Genomic DNA, 25,619 nt, shown 5'->3' with positions numbered 1-25,619 from the left:
TTGATTCCGGTCCAGGGAAGGCATGGCTTGGCAGTTCGGGCTGGACTTTTCCCATGAGGCACAGGGTCAAGACTGATTTGCATATGGCCATGTCTGAACTGGGGTGGCTTGGTGAGCAAAATAACGATGGATTAAACCCAGATCTGTGACTGGGGGTGAATGTTTTGCCATTGTGCAGCATTCCGTCCATCATCTTGTTTGTTTTGCTGTTCACCCTATGTGGGAAGGGTATGCCCAGACGTGGGTCCCGTTCTCACTGCGCCACTGGAGTCAAGCTATCCTGGCTGAAGACGGCTGATAGGCAGAAACCGGTCCTAGGATGCTTGATTTCGGTCCAGGATAGGCATGGCTTGGCAGTTCGGGCTGGACTGTTCCCATGAGTCACAGGGTCAAGACTGATTTGCATATGGCCATGTCTGAACTGGGGTGGCTTTGTGAGCAAAATAACAATGGATTAAACCCAGATCTGTGACTGGGGGTGAATGTTTTGCCATTGTGCAACATTCCGTCCATCATCTTGTTTGTTTTGCTGTTCACATCCAATTTAGACAGATGTACCCAGGAGAAAAATAGATGGTCAATTAGGGTTCACTTATATAAATCAAAATGGTAAATAATAATGAGTTCGAGGTTTTTTTGTCTGAGGCATTCAATGCTTTCAAGATCCTCAGCTCCAGCAGAAAGAGAAGACTTCAGGTGATGTCCCTTCACCTCTGGCAGCCAACATATTTGGTTGCCCAACAGTCTTTCAGGTACTTTGAAGAGTACTCCCTTGCCTGGTAATAAAGGATTTGGAAATGTAACAAGGTTGAGTGGTATGAGTCCCATGTTTATGGGCCATATGTAGGAACACATTTTCCCACAGACACAGAATGGGTAAAAGCCTTTGATACATCTGGGCCTATTAGTCTAAGGGACTGTCTCAGCTTTTACTATTTGTATTAGTCTCCCAGTGTGTTGGGTTTCCGAGAGCTGGACTACAGGGGCCCTCAGCAGGATTAATCATTGGTCCCCTTTGGGATTTTACCATGATTGTGTCCCAGTCACTGGTGTATTTTTGTTGTTGCTGCTTAGTAATTGCTTCCATCCAGTTTTGGAGTTCTCTGTTCCATTGCACCCAAGTTGGCTGTTTTCTGATTCCCATTTTGGTGCCAACAGAATTTTGGCTAAAATACATGTGAGTTCTGTAAACCTGAATTTGAATTGACTCTTCTTGAATTGAGATAATAGACCCATTAAGAAAGAAGCCAGAGAGCTTTTCAGCCTTATGGTGGTCGTCTTACTGTTGATTGAAAGATTTGATTCAAGAAAGACCCTTCCGGTACATGACTAAAACACGTAGAGGCGCAGACTTGTCAGATTTACTACTTTGAGATTGGTCAGGTGTAGTATATACGTTTTTGTGTAGTCTTTGTGGCGTCAGACATCAGGTACATGCACTGAATTCTATTGTATTGAATTAACTTGAATCTCACATTCCTGAAAGTATTCTAGGTAAGCCAGTACTCTTTTCCAGTCCCGTCCCCTGGTCTTATGTTTGTTGTTTCTAGTGCTAAAATCCATCCATCATAGGCGTACCTCCGAATTTACAGACTGTGTGGAGTATGGATGGATAAACTCTGTTCACACCTGATGTCAATCTGAAGGGCCTATTCACAAGTTAAAGGCTGCTAATTTCCTAAGTACCTTAGAGTTAATTTCAGGTCACTGTCACATTATCCTAATTGGGTGTGCCAAAGGGTGGTAAGCATTTCCAACTCCAGAGGACCCCTGCAGCTCAAGGTGACACCCTGAATTGACGAATGCCCATGCCTCCTTCAAGAGGCTTTTCCATCAGGTCCTGACTGGAATGGAGACGTCAGTGTCACCTATTCTGATAAAATTGCTGTCTACAGCTCTGGTTGGGAAGACCATCTGATGCATCACCAGAAAGTGCTTTTTAGTCTGAAAGCAGCAGGCACAACTATCAAGACCAGTAATTGTTTTATAGGGGAAGGATCTGTTGTTTACTTTGACCAGTGAAAAGGTACATTCTTCCTAATTCAAGATCCATTCTGTAATGGATGGGAAGTACCCACCGAAACTGGTGAGGGCTTTCCTCGGGCTCACAAGTCACTCCAGAACATTTGTGAAATGACATATGAGCATTGTGGCACCCAAGACAGCTATCAGTGAAGCAACTAAAGCTTGTCATTAGGCCATCAAGCCACCAAGGTCTTTGACACCTTGAAGAAGGAGCTACGCCAAGTACTTCAGACAAAGGCATACAAGCAGTTGTGTCGTAGCATAATGGGGGTGGGCAAGACAAACAATTCATTAGTTAACATTTAGTAGGAAGTGAACAACGCTGGTCCACAATTGAAATGAAGAAAATCACAGTTGTGTATTCTTTGATGGATTTGAGGGTATACCTGTTTGAAACTCACTTCATGGTTCAAACAAATTGATAACATTTGGGTTCTGGCTCATTCAAATGTGAGGAAAGAATTAAAAACTGTTGACATTTCACTATTTAGAAAACGTAGACATCTCACAGAACACTGCATGGAACATTTAGTTCTGCACTGTAAACTTCATTCCCATTAATTGTAATTGCACTGAGGCTAAACAGCAAAAATGCTCCTATCCACTTTTGCAATCATGTTCTTTTTATTTGTGACAGACTGCTAACCTCAAGGTTAAGCATTTAAATATAATTTGGACACAGATCAAACATAGCTGAATCCAATGCAGATGTCTGTGCAGTTTAGTCCACTTAGATGGGGAAAGACCAAGGGCTTCATTTATGAGGAATTGGTGTAGAGCAGCGCCGCAAGTCTTCTTGTTGCGCTGCCCTACACCAATGTGAAAGGGCAGGAATGCACCGTATTTATGAAATACAGTGCATTCCTGTGCTTTTCCCCTGTGCTGATGCATAATTTGCTGCAAAGTGCCAACGTAGGCACCATGGTGCAAGGGTGCCTTTGTTTCAGACAGATTTGCTTCCTGCACAACAAACCTTCAAAGTTGTTTTTCTCTTTTGACATGGAAAGAGTTAAAAAATTAGCAGAAATAAAAATATTTCTCTTCATTGCGCCTGCTCTGGAGAGGCGTAAGATTTTGTCACTACCCCAGGTTTATGTGATTAAGTAAATCTGGGGCTGCGTCAAAATCCATGGGTGTTGTATGGGAATACCCACCACAATGCCCATGGAATGCCACCTTGACACAGAGTAAGGAAACGTAGTGACTTGTTTGTCGTAATCCATATCTATGAGGCCATGCAAAGCAATGCAGGGTGGCTTTGCATTGCCTCATAGATATGATTGAGAGACGTGCGTTGTCACGTCATAAAAAAAAGTGACGATCCGGTGGCGCAAGCCTCTCGAAAAGAAGCTCCCTAGTGAGGTCAGTTATGCTTAATGCTTTGACCCATGCATGTGTGTTTCCTCTTTTTTAATATTGTGGACTCCTAGAAGTTTCACTACTTCTGTGGACTGAAGACTGCAAACCAAGAGCTACATATGCTCTGCTAAAGGGGTATGCCTTTTTTCTTCCAGAGCAATCTCTACTAGTGCTGAATTGACCTTGCTGCCCGAGTCTTGCATTGAGGAATTATTAAGTATTACCAACTAGTATATTGTTAGGCAACAGTAAAGGTACAGCATCCGCCATACCAGTTGCATCTGTTTCAGTTATGGAATTGGAGAAGAACATTTTCCACGTAACTTGAAGTGTATGACAAGCAGATTGGGAATATCAGTATTCAGGTTTCAGAAGAATAAATATCACATAATTCGTATTTTGGATCTCATGAATGACTGTAGAAAATGTGATCAGAATCAAATTTAGAGTGTAATTTTGGTCTGAAAAGCCAAAATCACCAATCCAATTTCAGTTACCTAATTTAGTTTTGGTACTTATGAGATATTTGATATCATGTGCCTCAGTCAGATTGAGTTAAATATGAGATCTTCCTACGTATGACTGGATGGATCCCACATTTTCACACTTCATAATGCCTGCATAACCCAATTGGCAAACTAGACTTTCAAATGGAGCACAAACAATAGGATGAGATGAGATGACAGGTGACTTGGTGGCATGTCCTTGCTTCCTGGACATTTTGTCACCCTGCTTTCACATAGCTCCCTTGAGGAAAGGGTTCACTGCAGACTCCACTATGTTGTGCGGTATCTGAAATACTACCAGCCAAAGGTTTGGAAGTGCCTTTCAAGTGGAAAAGGGCACCACAAGTGCGGAACGTGCACTTGCTGCAGTGAAACGATTGAAGACACAGTTTTTACATTTGAGGAGACCCACTGGAAACATGAGACATTTACGAACTGTAAATCTAAGAACGTTGTTTATGCAATCATTTGCCCTTGCCCCGCAGTATACATTGGTAAAACAACACAGGAAATAAGGACCAGGATTACTCAACACAAATCACGTATCCGCCGAGGGGTAGAAAATGCCCCCTTAGTCAACCACTGGACTAGGTGCAAACATGTGATTACCGATTTACGCTGGACCGTGGTGTCCAAAATTGAAAATGACCCTAGAGGAGGGGACATTGAAGCAAGACTAGCACAACGAGAAGCAATGCTTATCATGAAGTTTAACACTGCCACAAGAGGACTTAATGAAATTTCTGAAATTTATAAGCCGACTGTGTAAAAACAGCTTTCTTTTGGCTTTCGTTTTCCAGCGCGTTGTCACTGGACCACAAGTCCCCGAATTCCCGGGCCTCCCTCCTTCCTATTTACCAACTAGGAAGCCCCTAAGCCACACCCTTACTCGAGGTCTCCAGACGTTGGATCCGTACACACCAGCGAGGGAGAAGGACTTTCGCCTTGCTCCAGCCTCGGTATGCCAACCCGTTTGATTTAGTACTGAATCACCCACGGGTTACCGCCTCATTACTAACACACGCTTTCGCTCCCGCCCCACAGATTAGGAGCAGCCATTAAAGAAAAAAACAAAGCAGCGCCATTGAATTCGCCCGCTTGCAGGTAAGGTGACGTTCCCTCTGCAAGCAAGTTGAATGATGTTTGATAGTTATGCACAACACTAAAACGTGGTTGTATGTGTTTTGTTGTCTCACACAGCTGCTGTTAAAAACCTGTTGGGAAATGCACCATTGATTAAATACTCTCAAGGTATCGATTGAACCTATGGATTGAGGTAGGGACCGCCAGCTGTCTTCTGGTAGTTGAGCCCTTTTCTTTTGATCTTGATAGTCGCTCCATAACACTTTGCTAAAGCCAGTTATTATTTTTTAATATTTCAGAACCAACATTCGGTCCTGAGGAGAACCCCATTCACTCTTAGGGGTTTGAAACGCGTCGACCAGCTTTTTCTGTCCCGCTTCTGGCCACCATTATTTTGTCGAAATCGAGTATTCATAAATTTGGTTTCATGAGGGATCTCATGACAATCATAATGACATTGTAAAATAGAAAATATTGTCTACTGATCATTTGCCAGTTGCTTGGACTTAGCGTTTTTTGTATCTTTTGTATTTCACTTTGTATTGTCTTTGTATGAATGTATGGCCAAGTATGTTTGATATGTTGCATTTAGATGTCTGTATATATTGTATATAAAACGTATTCTCATTGTTCATTTTTGTATTTTCCACGCACAACAAACAATGTGTTCAAATTTAAAATTATGACCGTTTGCAACAAATAAAATTGCTCGGTGTTACAAGTCAACCGGTTGTTACTTGATTTGATCAAAACAACCCTCATTGAAATCAGTTCTGTTTATTGGAATCCCAGTTTTGGCTCCTCTTTTGGTTTTTTGTTTCAAGTGGAATGGGCATGACATGGTGCAATTTAACCAGCTACACCAAACCTAACCCACTCCCCATAAACTGAGTAAGATTGTCCACTCAATTTCAAAGACATACCTCATATTTGCAACGTAGATGCTAAATTAATTTAAAATGAGAAGGAACGACCCACCCTACAGAAATCCATTGGGGCAACTACATGCTCCCTTGAGGTCACTCCAGAGAGGAGAGCTTTGGATCTGTTTGGTCCTCCGGTGTGGAAAAGTTTATTTTATGATTTAGCACCGTCGCTGTAGACTGGATGTGATCAAATGGGCAGCTGCAGAACTGTCTTTCATATTGTTCAAGTAACTAAAAACAGGAAATAACCTGCAGGCAAATGGGAAGTTAATGGGAATAAAGATCTACCACCATGAAGTGAAATGTAATGCATTAAATATTAAACATAGTAGACCACTTAATAAGGCTGAGATTGTTAGCTGGAAGATTTAGGAGGCAGCTCATCCCAATGCTGAACTTGTTCATAAAACTGTTACCAATGTATGGACAGTAGTTTAAATGCAACTTATCATTGGAGTGAATATTGTTGTCAACTGATATGTGTACATCATCTGTTTGTATCCAAACCAATGTATTAGATGAATTGATACTCTGAGTAAAAAGAATTAAAAAATGTCCTGGTCTTCTGGACAATGCCTTTCTTGTTTATGGTAATCTTAAATAATACAAATATGTTTTCAAGAAAGGGGGAGGGCTTGACCGTTTATGGGTCAATCCTTTCTATTGGTATTTCAAAAACAGTACCAATATGAGCCATACCGGCCTCTCGAACGTTCGGGAGACCGTTAAACTAAACATACATGTTTACGCAAGCAGTAGTTCGGCAAACCATTCCCATCCAACCCACCCTTCCCTCCCTCCACTCACTTAAGATCTTCAATACATATGGAATGACTACAACAATTATTTGCTTAAGAGTGGTATGTTTGTGGCTGTGAGGCTATTTTGGGCAAGCGCATAAGGCGGAGAAATTTAGGGCATGTCAGTTTCCAAAAATCCTATGAGAGTAGGGACAAATAGGGGTGCCATAAGTCCCTGATGGAGGCGCCCTGCTTAGCAAGTGTGAGTGTAATCTTTTCCACACTTAGGATGTGCCACAACCAGTGGACCCATCCGGTAAGAGTGGGAATCTGTGAGGTGCCCCAGTGTGTAGGAATGTTCTGTATGGCTGCTAAGTCAATCTGATTTCCTCTCTTGGACCTTAGAGGGTACGTTAGTGTGTTTGGATGGCCCAAAATTGTATATGCGGGTAATATTCGTGGCAGTTGGGAGTTGATGTGGGTATCTGTGTCATGAAGTACCTGTGACCAGTGTTGGAGAAGCTGCAGGCAGTCCCACAAGATATGTTTCCGTGTCCCCTGTGCCCCGCAACCCCACCAGCTATCTGCACTCAGTGCCAGATTGACCATGTCAAGTCGTACCGGGTGTAATACCAATATGTAGCCACTTTGGTAAGTGTTTCGGTGAGTGCCCCATTGCTGGCTGTGTGTCTAGCTCTGTAGTATATTCCCTCCCATTCCTTGTCTCCCAACGATCTCCACAGGTCCTTTCCCATTTGGCCTGGCTAGCAGTGTATGTATGTTTGTTATGGTGATTCAGAAATGCATATAGTTTAGAGACCAATCTCTTTTCCGATGTTTTAGTGAGGAACCATTTTTCGTATTGGGTGAGGTGTCGCTGTGGGTTGGGTTTATTTTGTGGATGTAGTATCAAATGCTAGAGTTGCAGATAGTGGGGCACTCTGTCTCGGGTAGTCCATAGTCTGTGTGCACCTGAGAGAAAGAGAGCCCTCTCTCATCGTCGAACAAGTGGCCCATAGAGTAACTGTCCGATTGTCGCCGCCTTGCAAATGTCGCAGCACCCACTCCCGGGAAAAAGCCCGGATTATCGAATAATGCTGTTATGGGAGGGGAAGAAAGTCAGTGCATGTCGGACACTAGTCTAATTCCACGGTACCATCGTCACTCGTGTGATCAGGGACAGGTATAAGTTCTGCGGCCTATGTGTTTTCTTTAGAAAGGGAACTTTTCTTAGGGATGTGTCCTCCACTGATCTGTCCTGGAATAACCAGTGTTTCTCAGATTCGGCCCGGTCCCACTCGATTAAGTAGTCCAGTTGGGCCACCTGGTAATATAACTGGAGGTCCGGGATGCCAAGCCACCGGCGCTAGGGGCGAGAACAGCCAGGGCTTTCTTAATGCAAGGTCTCTTCCCTTGCCAAATAAATTGTAGTAGCTCTGCCTGAAGTTTAGAGATCATTCCCAGTGGCGGCGGTAGGGGGAGAGTTTGAAAAAGATATAGTGTCTTCGGGAGAGCCGGCATTTTAATAGTCGCCACCCTTCCTAGCTAGGAAATTTGATGATGTTTACAGTGCGTTAAGTCGCTGTGGATTTTCCTGTGCAACATGCGGTAGTTGATGGAGGTGGTTGATTGCGTGGTGGCTGCCGAGTTGATCCCCAGGTATGGGATTGTCTCTGTTGCCCATTGAATGGGGTATTGCCTCGTCAGCTGGTCCACCATGTGAGATGATGGGGAAAGGCTGAGCGCCTGCAATTTCTCTATGTTAACGCTAAAGCCTGAACCATTCCCAAAGGTCTCATGCTCCCTGAGGAAAGCTGCCAGGGCAGTGGCTGGACTGTTTAGCACAACAAGCACGTTGTCAGCGTATAGGCTTATGATTTAGTGATTGCCTCAAAAGGTCACTTTGGTGATCTCTGGGTGGTCTTGTACTCTCTGAGTCAATGGCTCCATATAGAGAGCAAATAGCAGGGACGATAGGGGGCACACCTGGCGAGTGCCTCTGCCTATCAGAAAGGGAATTGATTCGGACCTTCGCCGTAGTGAGCTGTAACAGTTTAAAATCTGTGTCCTGAATTTCCCTCCAGACCGCAATGTGAAAGGACCTGTTCCAGGTAAGGCCAGTAGACCCTGTCGGGGGCCTTTCTGCGCGATCGCTAGGAGCATGAATTCACCTGGGGCGCGCAAGACCTTCTTGATAACATGGAGGATAAGCTTGGTGTTGTTGCTGGTCTGTCTCTGGGGGATGAAGCCCACTTGGTCTGGGTCAATAATGGAGGGGATATATGAGTTGAGCCTGCTAGCCAAGAAGCTTGTAAACAATTTCAGATCCACATTTAAAAGGCAGATGGGTCGGTATGAACTGCATTGTGACTTATCTTTGGCATCGATAGAAGTTGCCAACATCGAGGCCGGTATCGTCCCAGGGTTGACAAAGGAGTTAAATAACCATATCAGAAGAAGCGCTGGGATGGGGCAAAGAGTATTGTAAAATGCAATTGAGTAACCGTCAGAGCACGATACTTTTGCCAGTTTCAGCCAGGAAACAGCTGATATGACTTCCTCCATGCGTATCTCTCGGTCAAGCAACTCGGCCTGATCTGGTGCGATAGGAGTCGTTTGTGCAGATCAGAGATACTGGGTGCAGTCCGTGGAGACTAAGTCTTGGCCCGAGTACAGGTGTGTAGAATTCCTTTTGCTATGGCTTTATCATCCATCACCAGCTCCCCCCCCAGCGCGTGGATGAAGCAGACCCCTAGGTCTTGCCACTGAGCACTCAGTTTGTTTGCCAAGAGTCTGTAACATTTATCTCCACCCACATAGAAATAAAGGCATAGGCGGAGAGCAGCGTATTCTGCCCTGTCCCAATCTATGGCCCGCCAACTGGGAGCGAAGGGTGGACAGCTGATGCCAAACTCTCAGAGCGCCTGTGCGTTCATGAATGCATTCTAGTTCCCTGATTTGTTTGTTAGGGCCTCCCTTTTCGTCAGCTGTGATCGTGATAAATTCATCCCTAATTATTGTTTGAGTGCTTCCCATAATACAGCAGTGTAGATTTCCGGGGTATCATTGTGTATCTGAAAGAGACACGTTAGTAATAGATTCCTTACCTTAGAATATCCTCAGGGGTCAGACTGGATCCGGAAAGTTTTGCTAGCAGTACCTCTGCACATCAGTAGGTGGCATTGTGTGGCTACGCATCCGTCACTGGCGTCGTAAGCGCCGAGATGACGTATGGAGACTACTTAGACGCCACCCATGCGCACTAACGTCAGTTCTTTCTTTTTCCGCGCCAGTAATTGCAGATCCGGTTAGAGCACGTACCTTAGTCACTTTTTGACTATCTTTTTGAGACTTTTTATCTCCTGTAAGTTTTGGTTCACTCTGGTGCACGTAGGGATGCCTGGGTTTAAGTCTGGTGGGGCTGCTGTCACAATTTGTCAGTGGCGGACCCCCACGGCATCTGCCTCTACTGCCTGGAGACCAATCAGGACTCCCGGTCCTGTCTGGACTGTCGATCTAGGGGCCGCTCCAGAGAACGCTCGCGGGGCCACAGTCATCGCTCCTCGGGCTCCAAGTCTTCACCCTTGGATTCGGGTAAGAGACGACACAAAAAGAAGTCAAGGAAGCGTTGTCACTGTCCGACGTCCCCTGTCGGTCCCCGGATGTGGACGAGGGGGACAGGGGTTCTGCCCCTGCGGTTCCTTCAAAGCCCGGGAGCCCCGCAGTCTACCCACCTTATCCGGGTCCGTCAGCGACTCCCACACAGGTGCAAGAATTTTTTGCTACAATGGACTGCCTGTTTAGGCCTCGGGCTCCTTCCGGCGTGCCCTCGGGCTCCGCGGTCCCATGTCAGGATCCTGTTGGGCCATTGGCGCTGCCAACGGATCCAGCTGTGGCGCCTCAGGATCCTGCACTGTTGGCTCCAGCCACAGCACCACTAGGTCCAGCGCCACCCTCGGCTCCACCTACGGTGCCGCAGTGGGTGACATTTGTCCTGCCCCTGCCGAGGTTCCAGGAAAATTTTGTTCCTACCTGGGATCTTCATTGGGACACAGCCGGTTCGTCTCCGACTGGCGCAGTTCCTGGCGCCGTTCCCGATGCCGTTTGTTCCTTCCCTGGTCCCTGCCCTGCCGCCGCGGTCTGTACCACATGCGGCGGAGTTGGAGGATGACTGGGAGGGGTCTGTTGACCGTCTTGCTCGTCAGTGTGACTCTGAGCAGGACTGGGCGGATGAATTGGCCGGGCCCTTGACGTCTCCTCTGACCCGGGGTTTGCCTCTCCCCTGCCTACCATGGAGGAGGGCGCTTCTTACACGATGGTGCTCTGTTGGGCAGCTGAGGTCCTCAACCTTGATCTCCCTACGGTGGCCCTAAAAACAAATCTCCTCACTGAGGTGGTCCAGACGGTGTCCACTTGTCGGAGCCCCTGCTGCCATTTAATGATGCCCTTACTGATGTCTTGTTGGGCACTTGGTCACGTCAAGCCACAGGGACCCCTGTGGATAAGAATGTCACCAGGCGTCATTGCCCAGCGCCAGGTGACCCTGCTTTTCTGACCACTCACCCTACGCCCGAGAGTATGGTCATCCAAGCTTCAATGTCCCAGAGTGCCTTTACCACGGCTCTGCCCGATAAGGACTCTAAGAAGCTGGAGCAGTTTGGCAAGTGGTTGTTCTCTTCGACTAGCTTGGGGCTGCGGTCAGTGAACACCGCATGCCTCTTGGGCCCCTATTCCCACGTGGTGTGGGATATGTTTGCACAGGTATTGCCTCAGGGTCCTGAAGAGATCCAAGCTGTGCTGTCCCAGGCTGTTGCCGAGGGTAAGGCTGCCGCTAAGTTCGCCATTCGGTGTGGGCTCGACACCGCAGACTCTTTAGGGAGAGCAATCTCCACAACAGTGGCCCTGCGTCGCCATGCCTGGCTCTGGCCCACTGGGTTTTCGAGGGATGTCCAGAGTTCCCTCATGGACATGTCTTTTGATGGTGCTCACCTGTTTGGCAATAAGGCAGACAGTGCGCTGGAGCATTTAAAAGACTCTCTGACTACAGCCAAGTCCTTGGGTCTCTCCACCACACGCCCATCCACGTCTACCTTTTCTGACAACGGAAGGGGCACCCCTCCATGTTCGTTCAGCCAGAAGCCTGTGCAGACCCAACCTCAGTGCGGCCGTGGCCGTGGAGACCGCTGTGGCAGCACAGGGGGCCAGCGTACGGGTCAGTCCTCCTCCGCTCCCGCAGCATCCACCTCCAAGCCTTCTTAGTCCGAGCTTTCGGGGTACCCCCATGCCGGTGGGCGGCAGGATTCAACATTACCTCCCCCACTGGCGTTCTGTCACTTTGGACAGGTGGGTGTTGCAAATTGTCTGAAGGGGTTACTCCCTCCCCTTCGAGTCTACCCCCCCAGCCATGCCACCTCAGTTCCACCGCATATCGGGGGATCACTTTGTGCTTCTCCAGCAGGAAGTCATGGCCCGCCTGGCCAAGGGGGCCATCAAGCGTGTTCCTGGGCCAGAAGTAGGGGGTGGTTGTTATTCCCACTACTTTCTGGTCCCCAAGAAGGACAAAGGGGGCCTGCGCCCCATTTTGGACCTCAAGATCATCAATCGCTTCCTCCGTAAGGGGAACTTCAAGACGTTGACTCTGGCTCAGGTCTTGGCTGCCATCAACCCTGGAGACTGGATGGTTGCGTTGGACTTGCAGGACGCATATTTTCACATCCCCGTCCTGCCGGCTCACCGGCGTTACCTGCGGTTCACAGTAGGCCAGGAGCATTTTCAGTTTGCCGTGCTCCCCTTTGGCCTTACCAGTGCCCCTCGGGTGTTCACGTAAGTGATGGTGGTGGTCGCAGCTCACCTGCCCAGGTCAGGGGTGTCAGTCTTCCCCTACCTCGATGACTGGTTGTTGAAGGCGGGCTCGCCCCAAGTAGTCATCAGCCACCTTCAGACTGCAGCCGACCTCCTGCATCTGCTGGGGTTCTCCATCAATGTACCGAAGTTGCACCTGAGCCCCTCTCAGAAGCTCCCCTTCATCGGAGCAGTTCTGGATTCGATGCGGTTTCGGGTTTATCTTCCCGAGCAGCGAGTCTGGGATATTCAGGCTATGATTCCAATCTTTCAGCCTCTATCCTAGGTTTCAGTCAGGGTGACCCTCCGGCTCCTGGGCCTGATGGTCTCCTGCATCCTGCTAGTGCAACATGCCAGATGGCATATGCGGGCTCTGCAGTGGGACCTGAAGTTCCAAAGGGCGCAGCATCAGGGCAACCTGTCCGATCTTGTCCAGATCTTGGAGGACACTGCACAACAATTGCAGTGGCGGCTCACGAATCGCGATTGGGTCAATGGCAGATCCCTCTCCCTTCCCCAACCAGAGCACACAGTGGTGATGGATGCGTCCCTCCTGGGATGGAGAGGCAACTTGGGAGAGGCAGAGATCAGAGGCCTCGGGTCTCCGGAGGAGTCCCGGCTCCATATCAACCTTTTGGAACTTTGTGCGATCCGACTTGCACTGAAGGCATTCCTTCCCTCTGTCCGGGGAAGTGTGGTGCAGGTGTTCACGGACAACACCACCGCCATGTGGTATTGCAACAAACAGGGAGGGGTGGGGTCCTGGACCCGATGTCGGGAGGCTCTGTGCCTCTGGACATGGCTGGAACATCAAGGCATTACCTTGGTGGTTCAACACCTGGCAGGTTCTCTGAACGCCAGGGCGGACGAACTCCGCCGTCGGTGCTTGATGGATCATAAATGGCGTCTGAACTTGGACTTGGCGCAAGGTCTCTTTCAGCAGTGGGGAGAGCCTTGGTTAGATCTATTCACCACTGAAGAGAATGTACAATGTCATCAGTTCTGCGTGTTGGAATTTCCAAGGCGGCACTCGCTCAGCAACGCTTTTTGTCGTGAGTGGAGTTGAGGTCTGTGGAACGCCTTTCCGCCTATACGACTTCTACCCAGAGTGCTGAAGAAGATTTGGCACGACTGGGCCCAAGTCATTCTTGTGGCTCCGGATTGGGCACGAAGATACTGGTATCCCGAGCCACTCAACATGGTGATCGATCCCGCGATCCGACTGCCTCTTCGGGAGGATCTTCTGTCGCAGTAGCAGGGGTCGGTTCTCCACCCGAACCTGTCCAGCCTCCATCTCCATGCGTGGAGATTGAGCGGCGACAGTTGACTGCTTTTGATCTTCCTCCCGAAGTCTGTGATGTCATTCTGGCAGGCAGAAGAGGTCCCTGACGTAGTCAAAAATGTCCTCTCCCTCCACCTTGGGAGCTATAGCTCGTATGCAGACATTATTGTGGCAGGATCTGTTCTCGAGGTCTTCCAGATGCCATCTGTTAGAAAGATTTAACTTCCTCCTCTTGGCCATCTCCCTTGTCTTCCAGAGCTGTGACGGTCCCTCAGAGAGTCTATATCTCTTCCGACTTCCTTGATATCCTGCGAGAGCTGTCTTTTGTCCATCTGGAGGTCCTCTCTCAAGGACTTGAATAGCGATTCCAGGAAGGAGCGTGTCACTGGTTCCTCCGCCATGCTCTCAGCCTTGTTCCGCACGGAGTCCAATGAGGGGGACGGGTCGCTGGGCAAAAATCCCAGGAGGCAGGTAAGCATTTCTTTGAAGGTGCGCCATCACTGGCTGTAGTCGTTATGTGTCTTTTGGAGCCCCTGACTCTGTGTTTCTGTCTGTCCTCTGGTCTTGAGTTCCTCCAAATCGAATTCCCAGGAGAGGATGCAGCCAGCTGTCCTGGTGGGGCTCTTCCTGATGTATACCCCGCCGGCGGTGCCTGCCCGAGAACCAGTGTGTGCTCATGACAAGGAGGGGCCCCCACACGGCAGAGGACCCCATGCGGCGGAAGAACCACCCTGCCGGGGTTTTTTTTGTTTGTGGAGTTTTATATAGCGCGAAATAGACCCGAACCGAATCAGGTATCAGAGCGCTTTACATAGCACAAGTTACGTTTTTTACATGAGGACACACTTTAATTTTTTTTTTTTTTAGGCACGGGGATATTAAGTGATTTGCCCAGAATCACAGGAGGTTTTGGCGTCGTTACCGAGACTCGAACCCAGATCCCCAGGTCCGAGGTCGAGCACCTTAGTCGTTAGGCCAGCTGCCAAGTGTGATTTCGGCGCCACCAGGCATTCGCTAGTGGAGCAGATCGCTTGGGCCCCAAGTGGGAATGGGACCCACGTCGGGGCTATCAGCAGGGGCGAGTACAGCTGCACCCCGGCAAGCAACTCTGTGATTGGGGCAGCCAAGGCCTCCTCCCAATGGGCAAGTTTGCCCCTTCTCCGTGAGTCGAGTAGGTACCCTGCTGTTTTGCGGGAAGCCTAGGTTCTGGCTTACCGGTGTCAGGAACCTTCTATTTGAAGCTCCAAAAAGGGTAATAGGACCCCCAGGGTACCCCTGCAAGTCCAGGAGAATGCCAGCTGCTTCACTTACGGGCCCGGCTTAAGCTTGGCTATCCGGAGCCCACCTTGCTGCTCAATGTGCACAGGGGTCTCATCTTCGTGGTCCCAGTTGCAGCTGGGCCAGGCGGCTGATCTCTGTTGAGCGCGCCGCGAGGCCCGTCTGTATCGCAGGTCTCACCTTCAGGCCAGTCTGTCCTCTAGGGCTGTACTCAGCGTTCCTCTCACAGCAGCCGGAGCCCCCCACTACAAATTCTGGAGCTCTCCGATATCCGGACAGAGGCTGTCAATTGGAGCTATGCCCTCTCGTTGGACGGGTCAGAAATGTAGTACTGGGCCAACGGCAGGCAGGAGAGACGGGAAAGAGCGCTACCTCACCGCCATCTTGGGCATTTAAAGGTGGACAGAGTGCTGAAGATAGATCTTTGTATGCAACGCTGTCATTGAGAATGTTACATCCTGTCTGGAAAGAATGCTGGAAAGACCTTGCTTGAGAGTTTCTGACTGTGGGACTTCATTGGAATCTGTGCTGTGGGAAATTTATGGGGGTAGGATCACTGCAAGTCATTTAAGCAAGGAATTTGAGGTATAGTAATCACAAGTTTTTTAATTATTCACAATAACAGCACAATGTATCCAGTTTAAATACCTGCACAGGCACTTCTATCTTCCCTGTAGAGTAGACTATGGAAAAACGGCAGGGCCAATCCCTTAGATGTAGACAATGTAAAATTCCATATTATTTGAAGCTGTCCAATAATTTAACAATATTGGAACGATATTATGTCTACCCTAACAAAGGTCCTGAAAATGCCTATTGCACCTGATCTATAATTATTTCTTGTGGGTGTTATGAATGAATGGGATGGAGTCCAACATAACCATATCCCACTGGGAATAGTATCTCTCCTTGCAAAAAATAATATTGCACAGAAGTGGAACATAAACGATGCCCATCAATGAATGAGTGACTTCAGGGAATGGATTTCCGTGCTCTAAGAGAAAACCTAGATATACTGTGCTAAACAAATACAAAACAATCTGTCGCCTGTGTTAGGAATACTTTGGATTAGATATTACTCACTTTACAATGCATGAATTATCTCATTTCAACTGTCTCAATTGGGGATCAGAATCGTGACCAACAACGTTCTTACTTCGTAATAAATATACATTGTGTGTGGTTATATCACGTACGAAAAGTGTTTATTAACAAAAAAACACTGGGTGGATGTTGGTGCGATTAGAACAGGAACCACCTAACAGTGTTGTAATAAGGGCTACCGCATACTAAGCATCCTTTGACAACCTTTGTTTGGGCCTCTCATAACCAGCCAAAGAGCAGAACATTCTTGGTGGTATCACTAGCAGCATTGCTCCCTACCTGCTAGAGAACTTTGTAAGAACTATAGAGCTATTTGAAACAATCCTTTTGATAACAGCTACCTGCTGGGTAGAGGACTTTGCTTCTGGAGAAGTCCAGGAGTTTGGAGACGGTCTAGGACCAGATGAGGCGACTGACTGGATCTCAAGTTCCTATTTGACTGGTGTGCTGCTGGGGAATTTAAAAACTCTTCTGATAGTCTGTTTTACCTAGTAACTTTTTGTAGGATACTTACCTGATTGGCAGGACAAATATTAATTAGTCCTCAATTCCAGAAGACCAAGTTGAAGCAGGAGCGTCTGTTCAGCTGAGGAGCCACCTTGTAGATCTGCACCACCTTGTCCCAGTTCTCATTTCTTTTCCAACAAACATTTAGCCTGTGTCTTCTGCAGAGCCAAGCAAGCACCAAGGAGTCTGAGACAGGTACATCTGGCACTTCTCTCTGCTGGGCCTCCTAGAACTAAAAAAAATAAAAAATAAAAAAACGATCAAAAGTGAAAATCTTCATAGGCACTAACTGTTACCACCAGAAGGCCCAGGGGTGCTTAGTAGCAGGTCTCACTTATTATTCTACATGCCCCGCTCTGAGGTTTTTCCATAGAATTGCCAGCATTAACAGGAGCTCAAATTATTGGACATCCCTGGACCCCTCTAGATATACCCTCCAGGCATGTCCTGCTTCACTTCTTCTTTCTCCAAGACTGTTTTTGGAGGGAGGGTGGCAATGTTGTTGTGAAACAGTTGCCATCTGTGAGAAGTTGGCCTGGTATATGCTGTCCACTAGTTATAGTGGGCACCTTGCACCAGTCCAAACAACCCCATAGAGGTGATAGGTTAAAAACAACCTTATTTGAAAGCTATCCTAGTGGTAGCTAAGGAGAGCAGCCTTCAGGCTACGTCTTGAAGGTATGTAAAGCAACTTGTTGTACCAGTCTATAATCTCTTGAATGGCTAAATGAAAGGAGAACCACACCAGGTATATATATAAAATGTATGTATTTATTCCTAAACACACCCTACTAGTCTCTTTATGAGGCTAGAGGTCAAAGCACATAAGTTACACTTAATATATCACAGTAAATTAGCACAATATACGTTAGGCTCTAGGGGCGAACCAAACCATATATTAAGAAAGTGATAGAAGAACCACAACTTGATTAGACACAAGGCCTAGAGCCTGTAGACTCGCTGGGACCCCAAGGAACCACCCAAGCTAGTGACACAGGGGACCCACGGGGGACACGTACAGTGTGAGAACACAGCCGCGAATCGCCGTTATCGTCTATGGGGAAAGTCGCGGTTGGAAATTTAAAGATTAAGGACACTTAGGGGAGGATTTTGAGCAAACCCCTTTAGACTTAAGGGGTTCTAGAACCAACACCCACGGGAGCACTGGAGTACTCGAGTTACCTCACCCAGGGAAGCCGGGTGCATAGGTGTCCTTTAGTGTCGGGAATCGTCGTTGATTTAAATGGCGATCTGCTGCAAAGTGCTGTTGCCATTGAGAAGAAAAGTGTCCAGTGTGATCCAAGCTTGGATCGAAGATGTGAGGAACCTGAAAGCAGAGGGGACAGAGGCTGGGTCACTTGCCAGTGACCAGGGGTACAATAGACGAATGCTCACCGATGTTGGGTGCTTCAGGTTCGAGCAGGGGAAGCTTGACTCTTCAGCCACGAGGACCAGGAGGCGTCGACGATGACCAGGAGCTGGATTCTCGCTGTCCTACAAAGGATGTTGAGTGCTGCAGTGCCAGTGCCCGGATTGGACCCAACAAGCCTTGGCAACAGCAACCCACACAGGATTTCTGTAGCAGAGTTTCGTCCATGTGTAATCTGAAGTCCTGTAGCCAGGGGTTCCTTTCTTATACCCAAGGAAGGGGTTGAACATACTCTGGGGACCCACCTATGGGAGGGTCAGTAAAGAGGGGTGGCTACACCCATTTCCTTTGTCCAGTTTCGTGCCAGAGCAGGGGATGGTAGCCCTTGCAACCGGTTTGAACTGGACTATGCACAGGGCCACCACATGTGCCCCCAGTGCAGACTTCAAAGCACTCTTGGATTGCACCCACCCAGCCCCAATACACTAAAGCCTGTCTGGGAGGTGGAAACCTATGTGACAGGAAACCTATTGTCCAGGCCTCCCCTGATGGGAGTTTCATCTGTTTATCACTTGTTGAGATCCAGGCTGGTCAGTGGTAGGATCCAATACCTTCATTTGTACACAGGGAGTTTCATCCAGCAGCAGGAGGCCAGACTCGTGTCTGTGGCTGCAGCATCCATTTTGTGATGTCAGGGCTCTTTTAAACTGGTACCGGGTGTACCGTTGTGTACATGTCTCTCCCTCTAGAAGGGTGGAATCATACCCATGCCGCCAGGACTGGTGGGTGGGGGGTATGATCCCAAAGTGTTTGACACCAAACACAACATGTTTCCTTGCAGCCATTCCAAAGTTAGCATTTACCGCGAGGTTATAATGCACTTGAGTATATGGTCTGGCTGCATCACAGAACAACCCCGGAGAATAGATTCTGAAGGTAGCAGAGGGGCCCTGCTCATGCATGGGCACCCTCTCACACAAAACCCAGCACCCTGCCTTCAGGATTGATAAATCCTGCCATAGTGGTGACCTATATCTAAGTAAGGGGTGTATGCACCACCTTACCCAGGCTGCAGTAGCAGTCCTGTGGTGTCATTTTGGAAGGCTTTCCAGGGGTGGCACAAAACATGCTGCAGCCCCTGGTAGGCCTCTGGGGTACCTATGCCCTTAGTACCTAATGAACCATGTACTAGGGACTCATAAGGGTACCCCAGTAACCAAACTGGAGTGTACCTAAAGTACATGGAATACATTTAGAGAGGAAGCAGTTAGGCTGGGGTCCTGGATAGCAGGGCCACAGCCAGACTAAAGTCGAAAAACAGTGAAACATCAGCAAAAAGTGGGGGTAACCATAAGAAGCAGAGCCTACTCTCCTACACCATCTTTATTCTGATATTGTGCACGTGGCACTTGAGGTGCATAGTTCGCTTGAAACTATTTGGATATTTTTTGATCGTTTTCCACTGGAATTTCTTCCAGACATCTTCATGTACTTGTCGATGTTTTTCCTTTTTGCTTACCATTTGAACCCTTATTCATTTGTCTTAATTTTTGTTTTATTTTCCGTATCTCTTGTTTTCTTTTTACTTCTACAAATGAAGACTGCAAGTGTCAATAGATGTTTAACTCTACAGATATTTATTTTCTCTTGCACAACACCTGACGCAGTTTCTCACTTATTGTTTTTATCGGTTTCTCTTGTTTGTATGTGATATTCTTCATTTTAATATGTGCTTTCAAATTCGTTCTGTCTTCCTTCTTCCTTAGAAGAGGTTCTAGGGCATAACACAGTTAAAGACCACAATGGGGTGATACAAATGCGGCACTGATGTATATTCCGTGGTGGAAGTTCCCAACACGAGTAGGACAGATTTTTCTGGCAGTGTTAAATAGAGAAGGGGTGGGACATTGAGTTACCTGGGAGTGAGACATGGTGCCACTTGCTCAGTTTCTCTTAGGACTCAAATTTCGGGGCATATTTACAAGCCCCTAACGCTACAGGAGCATCACTTTTTCTGAAGCTCCGGTGGCGTTGCTCTCTACTCCATATTTACAAGGTGGCCTTCAGCCACTTAATGTGGCTTAAGGCCACCTTGTAAATATGCCCCTTACTAAAGGATCGGGAAATGGGTGTTGCTGTTGGCATTCTGCTGCAACACCCATTGCTTTTTTATGATGCCCCATATTTACAAGGATGGGGCAGCTGCAAAAATGACGGCCAGGTTAAACCTTGTCTTAGGATGGCGATATGGGAAGAAATCATTAATTTCTTCTCATATTTTGCTCTCTCTATGTGTGCTGCATTCTGCAGCACACAACGAAACAGCAAATCGCCTTTCAAGTTTGTTTATGTGCAGGAAGGTGCCCATTCCTGCACATAAACAATCGCCCCTGCAGCGCAGGCACCCTTGCAACATGGTGGCTTTTTTAGCACAAGTGCTAGGGGAAACGCACGTATGCGCCATATGTTTTGTAAATACAGCGCATCCCTGTATTTAAAAAAATGTTGGAGCACGGCGTTACCAGTTTTGGAGTAACTCCACTTTATTGTAAATAATAACCCTCTAAGTCTCTTGTTAAAATTGTATTATGGCCTCTAATGATTAAATTGTTTACCTCTTAGCAGATTTGCTCCCTTCACGCCTCTAACCAATAAATTCTCCACTGTTTACTGAAATCTCTATCGCAGCTATTGATGACAAACAAAGTGACTGAAATTGCCCCATCTTTTCTCTTTCACAGGCACCGAAAGAAACCTTGTCAAAAGCCGTGCTGGCAGAACTACCCCAACAGGTTGTCCAGTATTTCAAGCACCAGAATCTGCCTCCCATCAACTCGGAGTCTGCGTAGTCCCCAAGTCCTCTCAGCCTGCATGTTCAAAAACTTCATTAAGTTGTTTACTAAAAGTGCATGTTTCACATGCGGTTTTATTTTTTATTTTTTTAAACAGAACATAGTCCATTTTGGAGGCATACTACTGGCTTTCTTTTTCCACAACAGCGAAAGCAGAACAAGCCCCTGTCCAAAGTCACTTTTCAGTATTGAATGTAATTTATATAATTTAATGGAACTAAAAACATTTTTACTATGGAAACCTTCTGTATTAAAGCATTTTAAATGATTAATATATATGTTCTGTAAAATGACCCATGGTGCACATGTGTGTTGTATGTACAGGAGTGACCGGCGTTATCTGTTCTGCTAGGAACCAGGACACCAGCACTGACAGTGGAACCATGGACTAGTAAAAGGTTTGTGGTGGCAACAACCAGACCAGCCGATAATGCTGAATTGTAAACCCTCTCATTCCCTATGTTCATTTTTATACAGTGTACATGTTATTATATTTGTTATACTCAGGTTAATAAATAAATGCCAACATTTGAGAAAGCAAGTATTTTATCTATCAACGATGCCACCTGATGAGAAATTATTCAACTGTAGTAGGTATCACTGGGTCATAGTTGCCCTTCTATTACCAATTACATGACAATTACATCACATTAATGAGGACCCAGAACCTGTGCAATGTGGATAAAGTAAATTGTTATGCCAGGGTTGCTCAAAGTTGAATTACTCCAGTTTTGGGGGGTGTGTGCAGGTCTCCACTTTGGTGCAGGAATGGGGAAATTTGCATGAATCTTAGTGTGTATCTTATCTGTGTTTTTCCAAGGAGGGACAGAAGGGGAACAGTCTACGTTCCCAGGGAGCATTCTTGTGCGTTCACAAGGGCATGTGTACCATGCACAGTGCTCAGTCCTAACTCCTACGGAGGGATGCAACAGTGTGAAACTGACCTGAACACGTTGGCAGTTAGAGTATATTTGTATAAACTGTGTTAAAAAATCTTTAATAGGTGAACAAACAAGTGTGTGGGTCTCATTCTAGTGAAACTAAATGAGGCCCAAGAAGTAATGTTATTTAACAAAACTAACTGATGAATGCACATTCAGTCATTTATTACACCGAATTTGGCATGTCACAAACACGGTTCACTCCCTCACGCATTACATTTATAATGACTTACCACAAAAAAATGACTCTAGACTCTACTAATAGCCACAGACTATCTTCAAATCGATTTTACCTCGCCGCCAAAAAGTAATTCCTTACATCTTGATGAGAGTCCTTTTTAAACAACTGCACAAGAAAAACACCATGGCATAAAAACCAGATACACGTAACGTAATATGCTACTTAGAACAGTTGTTGAGAGAGGGAGTAACCTGCAAAAACTGCTAAACAGATTTGCACAAAATTTATCATGAAATTCGAAATTTACTCAGATCCGTGCATTTTCTTTTGTTGGTGTAAATCTAATCAGTAGATTCTGAAATATTTGTTTTACAAAAACTATTTCAGGTGGGCTTTCGAGAGTAATAACGGGTTCTCAATTTGTGCATGCCTTATGGACCGTAAATTAGAAAAATTAACAAATCTGATAGGGAGAGCGAGCATTTTTCCATTTGTCCAATGCAGGATATAGGCAATCTCATTTTTAGGTCGAGCCTACAGCGCTCCTGCTTTAAACCAATTTGTTGTCTGTACTGTGTGGGGAACTGACTCCTCCCGCACTTTGGATAGGCTTGTGTGTCTTTAATTTAACAATGGTAGCCTGCAAATGGCTACTGGTGGCTGCGTGCCCCACCTTTTCTGAAAAGTTCACTCCCATGGAATATTGCCACAGGAGCAAGCAACAGTGTGCACGCAGACACAGTTCCTACCTGCAGTCTAGTACATTATTTCTGCCTTTTCATTACCAGCGCAAGTTAGAACAGGCCTATAAATATTGCTTTATTTATTTAGAATAAGCAGGAGAGCAGCTGCTAAGGTTGTCCCCTTCTCTGCTTCACTTTCTGTGGCTCGAACGTGAACTCACACTTCGCAAAAAATATGCATGTTTCGTTGCCCTCAAGCCTGTTTGCTGGTCCGTGTCTTTAGTGCTAGAGGCACTCCTATGTTTTGAACCACGTGATGACCTTTGACTACCATGATTTTAATTGACTTTTGGTGTTTTGTTTTACACTAGCCTGTATGTACGATATTATTTTCCCCTGCATGTGCCTTTCTTGCATTGAAGATTCATGTATCTCTTGTACTTTTAAAGTGGGAGCTGTCACAGAGTAGAACAGCTTGTCAAGTACAGAACTTGTGGGATGTGCATTTGAAAGCATGAGAGAGGTGTGGAATGTACTTTTTGGTCTCGAAGTGCAGTATTTTGAGCAGTGGTGCTCAAATGTGCATTATGTTGTACATTGGGAGATGAAGTGTGCAGTGCTGTAGGCAGTGGTGCACAGATGTGCATTGTGTTTTACATTGGTAAGTATTATGAAGTTCTTACTATTGACTTTAACATGCCCTCATGTCATCTTGAATTCTGACTCTGTCTTCCTTGAGCTTTTTGCGTACACAGACAGGCCCCAGATTATTTAAGTTGTTTGGGTTATTCATGTTCAAGGTTGCTTTGTTTTTGGAGATTTTTGTTAAATATACTACCAGAGACTTTTGTAAGGTTTGTTAAGATAAAGGCTGGAACACATGTGAATGCAGAAGGAACGTGAGAACTCCTTTGCCTTTGGATTGCTTGCATGGAAAGTGGCCAATTCCAGTAAGTTTCTTTGGCACAGAGGGAAGGCCTATCAGAACCTTCTAGTGTGTTTTGAGATTATAAAGCTGAGGTTTGTTTACTTGGAAACCGGGTATGTTTGAGCATGAATGGCGGACGCGTCTTGAGTGCAGGAATCTGTTTGCAGAGTCTCCTGACCCCGGCTGTGACTCCCCCAGTCTGGATTTGGCCAGGATGAAGTTTGCACCAGGTGATGTGCTTTATTTTTGATTGCTGCCATTGTGATGCATGACTGTCTGTGTGCACATTTACTTTCCAGTGGCTATAGCTGTCATTGTGATGTGTGAATGTCTTTGTGTACCTTCAGTTTCCAATGGCTATGATCATCTGAGGTGTTTTCTTTGAGTATTGACTTTGTGATGTGTGAGAGTCTGTGTCCACATCCATGGTAATCATCTGATGTAATTAGTGTATATTTCTTTCTGATTTCATGCAGGACCTCCAGTATTATCTGCTTGTGATTCATTCCATACTATTACTGTTTGTGTTCCATTTCATAATATTATCCATGCCTTTAACAGTTGCATTTCCAAGTGTGTTATTATTGCATATATATATATATATATATATATATATATATATATATATATATATATAATCAAATAACTGTATTCTTCGTTTTTCTCCTTACTGCCCCTACAACCCGTAGTCAGGTGGTGCAAATTGCCAGCGAAGCCCACTGGACACATTAATTAAATTTCTTCCACAGAAAGTAATCGCACTCTCAGGATTGTTGCAATTCTGTAGATTTATTGCCAAATTCACTGAAAAAACCAAGGTTTTTACAGACGTTATAGTTAGGAATTAGCATTTAAAAAACCTTAGAAATTCACTAAAACAAACAAAGGTTTCAAGGACATTATAGTTAGTTGAACATTTGACTCATATAAAACCAGAGAAAGTCACCTGTTATAGTTAGTTGAGCTATAACTCTCGCACGCGCCCGCAAAGCACTGGTGATGACATCAGATATTACATCACTCATGACATGGTCAGTGACATCACTGATGACCTCTCCCATGACATCACTGATGACATCATCCAGTAAATGTGCATTTCTGTAAAGTTTAAATATTTTTCATATATATCTATGCCAAGGTGTATTGAAGAATGAGTGGATTACAAGTGCCTGAATGGAATATTTAGTAGGCGCGTGACTGACTGTATAAGTGAGTGATTGAACATGCATTACTGAATGCATGGGTTAGTGACTAAACTGTGTGAAAGTCTCTATTAGTCTCTCGGTGTGTAAGCGGCTGCATGGGTTGGTGAGTAGCTACATGAGTGTCTATATAGGTTATTGATTTTGTTGTCTGAGTATCTGTATGGGTGCCTGAGTGTCTGTGTGGGTGGGTGCGTGGGGGGGTGACTCTGTGCATACATGTCTTAGTGGGTGATTCACTGGTTGTATAGATTCAAAAGTGCATCTGGGAAGGGTTGTATGGGTGAGTTAGTGCGTGTATGTGTGTGTTGGTGAGTGAATGAATGTCTCAGTGGTATATGTGTGAGTAACTACATATGTTTTAAGGCACTATATGTGAGTGTTGGAATATATAAATGACTATACGTGAGAGTAAGTTATTTGAAGAGTGTGCGTATAAATGAGTGCCTGCTTGTATCAGTGATTGTATAAGACAGTAAGTATGTGTTAGTATCTGCATACATAAGTGATGTGGTGTGTGTATAAATAACGGAGTTGGTGTGTATAACTGTATACATGAGTAAATTGGTATGTGATTGATTCTTTGCATCACTGACTAGGTGTGTGAGTAACTCTATGGATGAGTGCTGGAGTGTTACTGTATGTATAGGTGTATGAGTGCATATTACTGTACTGTATTGATGAGTAACCGCATGTATAAGTGACTGGATGTGTGTATAGACCTAGGAAATAGTGGGTGGTATGTAGTATCTGGCATTGTTGTGTGTATGATTTCAAAAATAGTAGTCTGTATTTTAGAGTGCTTGTATCAA

At 46.0% G+C, this 25,619-nt stretch overlaps 1 protein-coding gene across 1 annotated transcript in view; it reads left to right on the top strand.

Annotated features, from left to right (window-relative positions):
• Window positions 1-21,413, top strand: part of CPNE2 (copine 2) — a 917,381-nt gene extending 895,968 nt beyond the window's left edge. Inside the window, exon 16 of the mRNA XM_078671428.1 lies at window positions 20,762-21,413. Within this exon, the coding sequence (XP_078527554.1) occupies window positions 20,762-20,869 (108 nt within the window). The 3' untranslated portion in view covers window positions 20,870-21,413. The remainder of the gene's footprint in view (window positions 1-20,761) is intronic.
• Window positions 21,414-25,619: the final 4,206 nt, after the last annotated feature.

Source organism: Lissotriton helveticus, chromosome 12 (genome assembly GCF_964261635.1).
Source record: "Lissotriton helveticus chromosome 12, aLisHel1.1, whole genome shotgun sequence".
Lineage (NCBI taxonomy): Eukaryota > Metazoa > Chordata > Amphibia > Caudata > Salamandridae > Lissotriton > Lissotriton helveticus.
The sequence above is the reverse complement of the archived record's forward strand: the minus strand, read 5'-3'. Positions and strand labels throughout refer to the sequence as shown.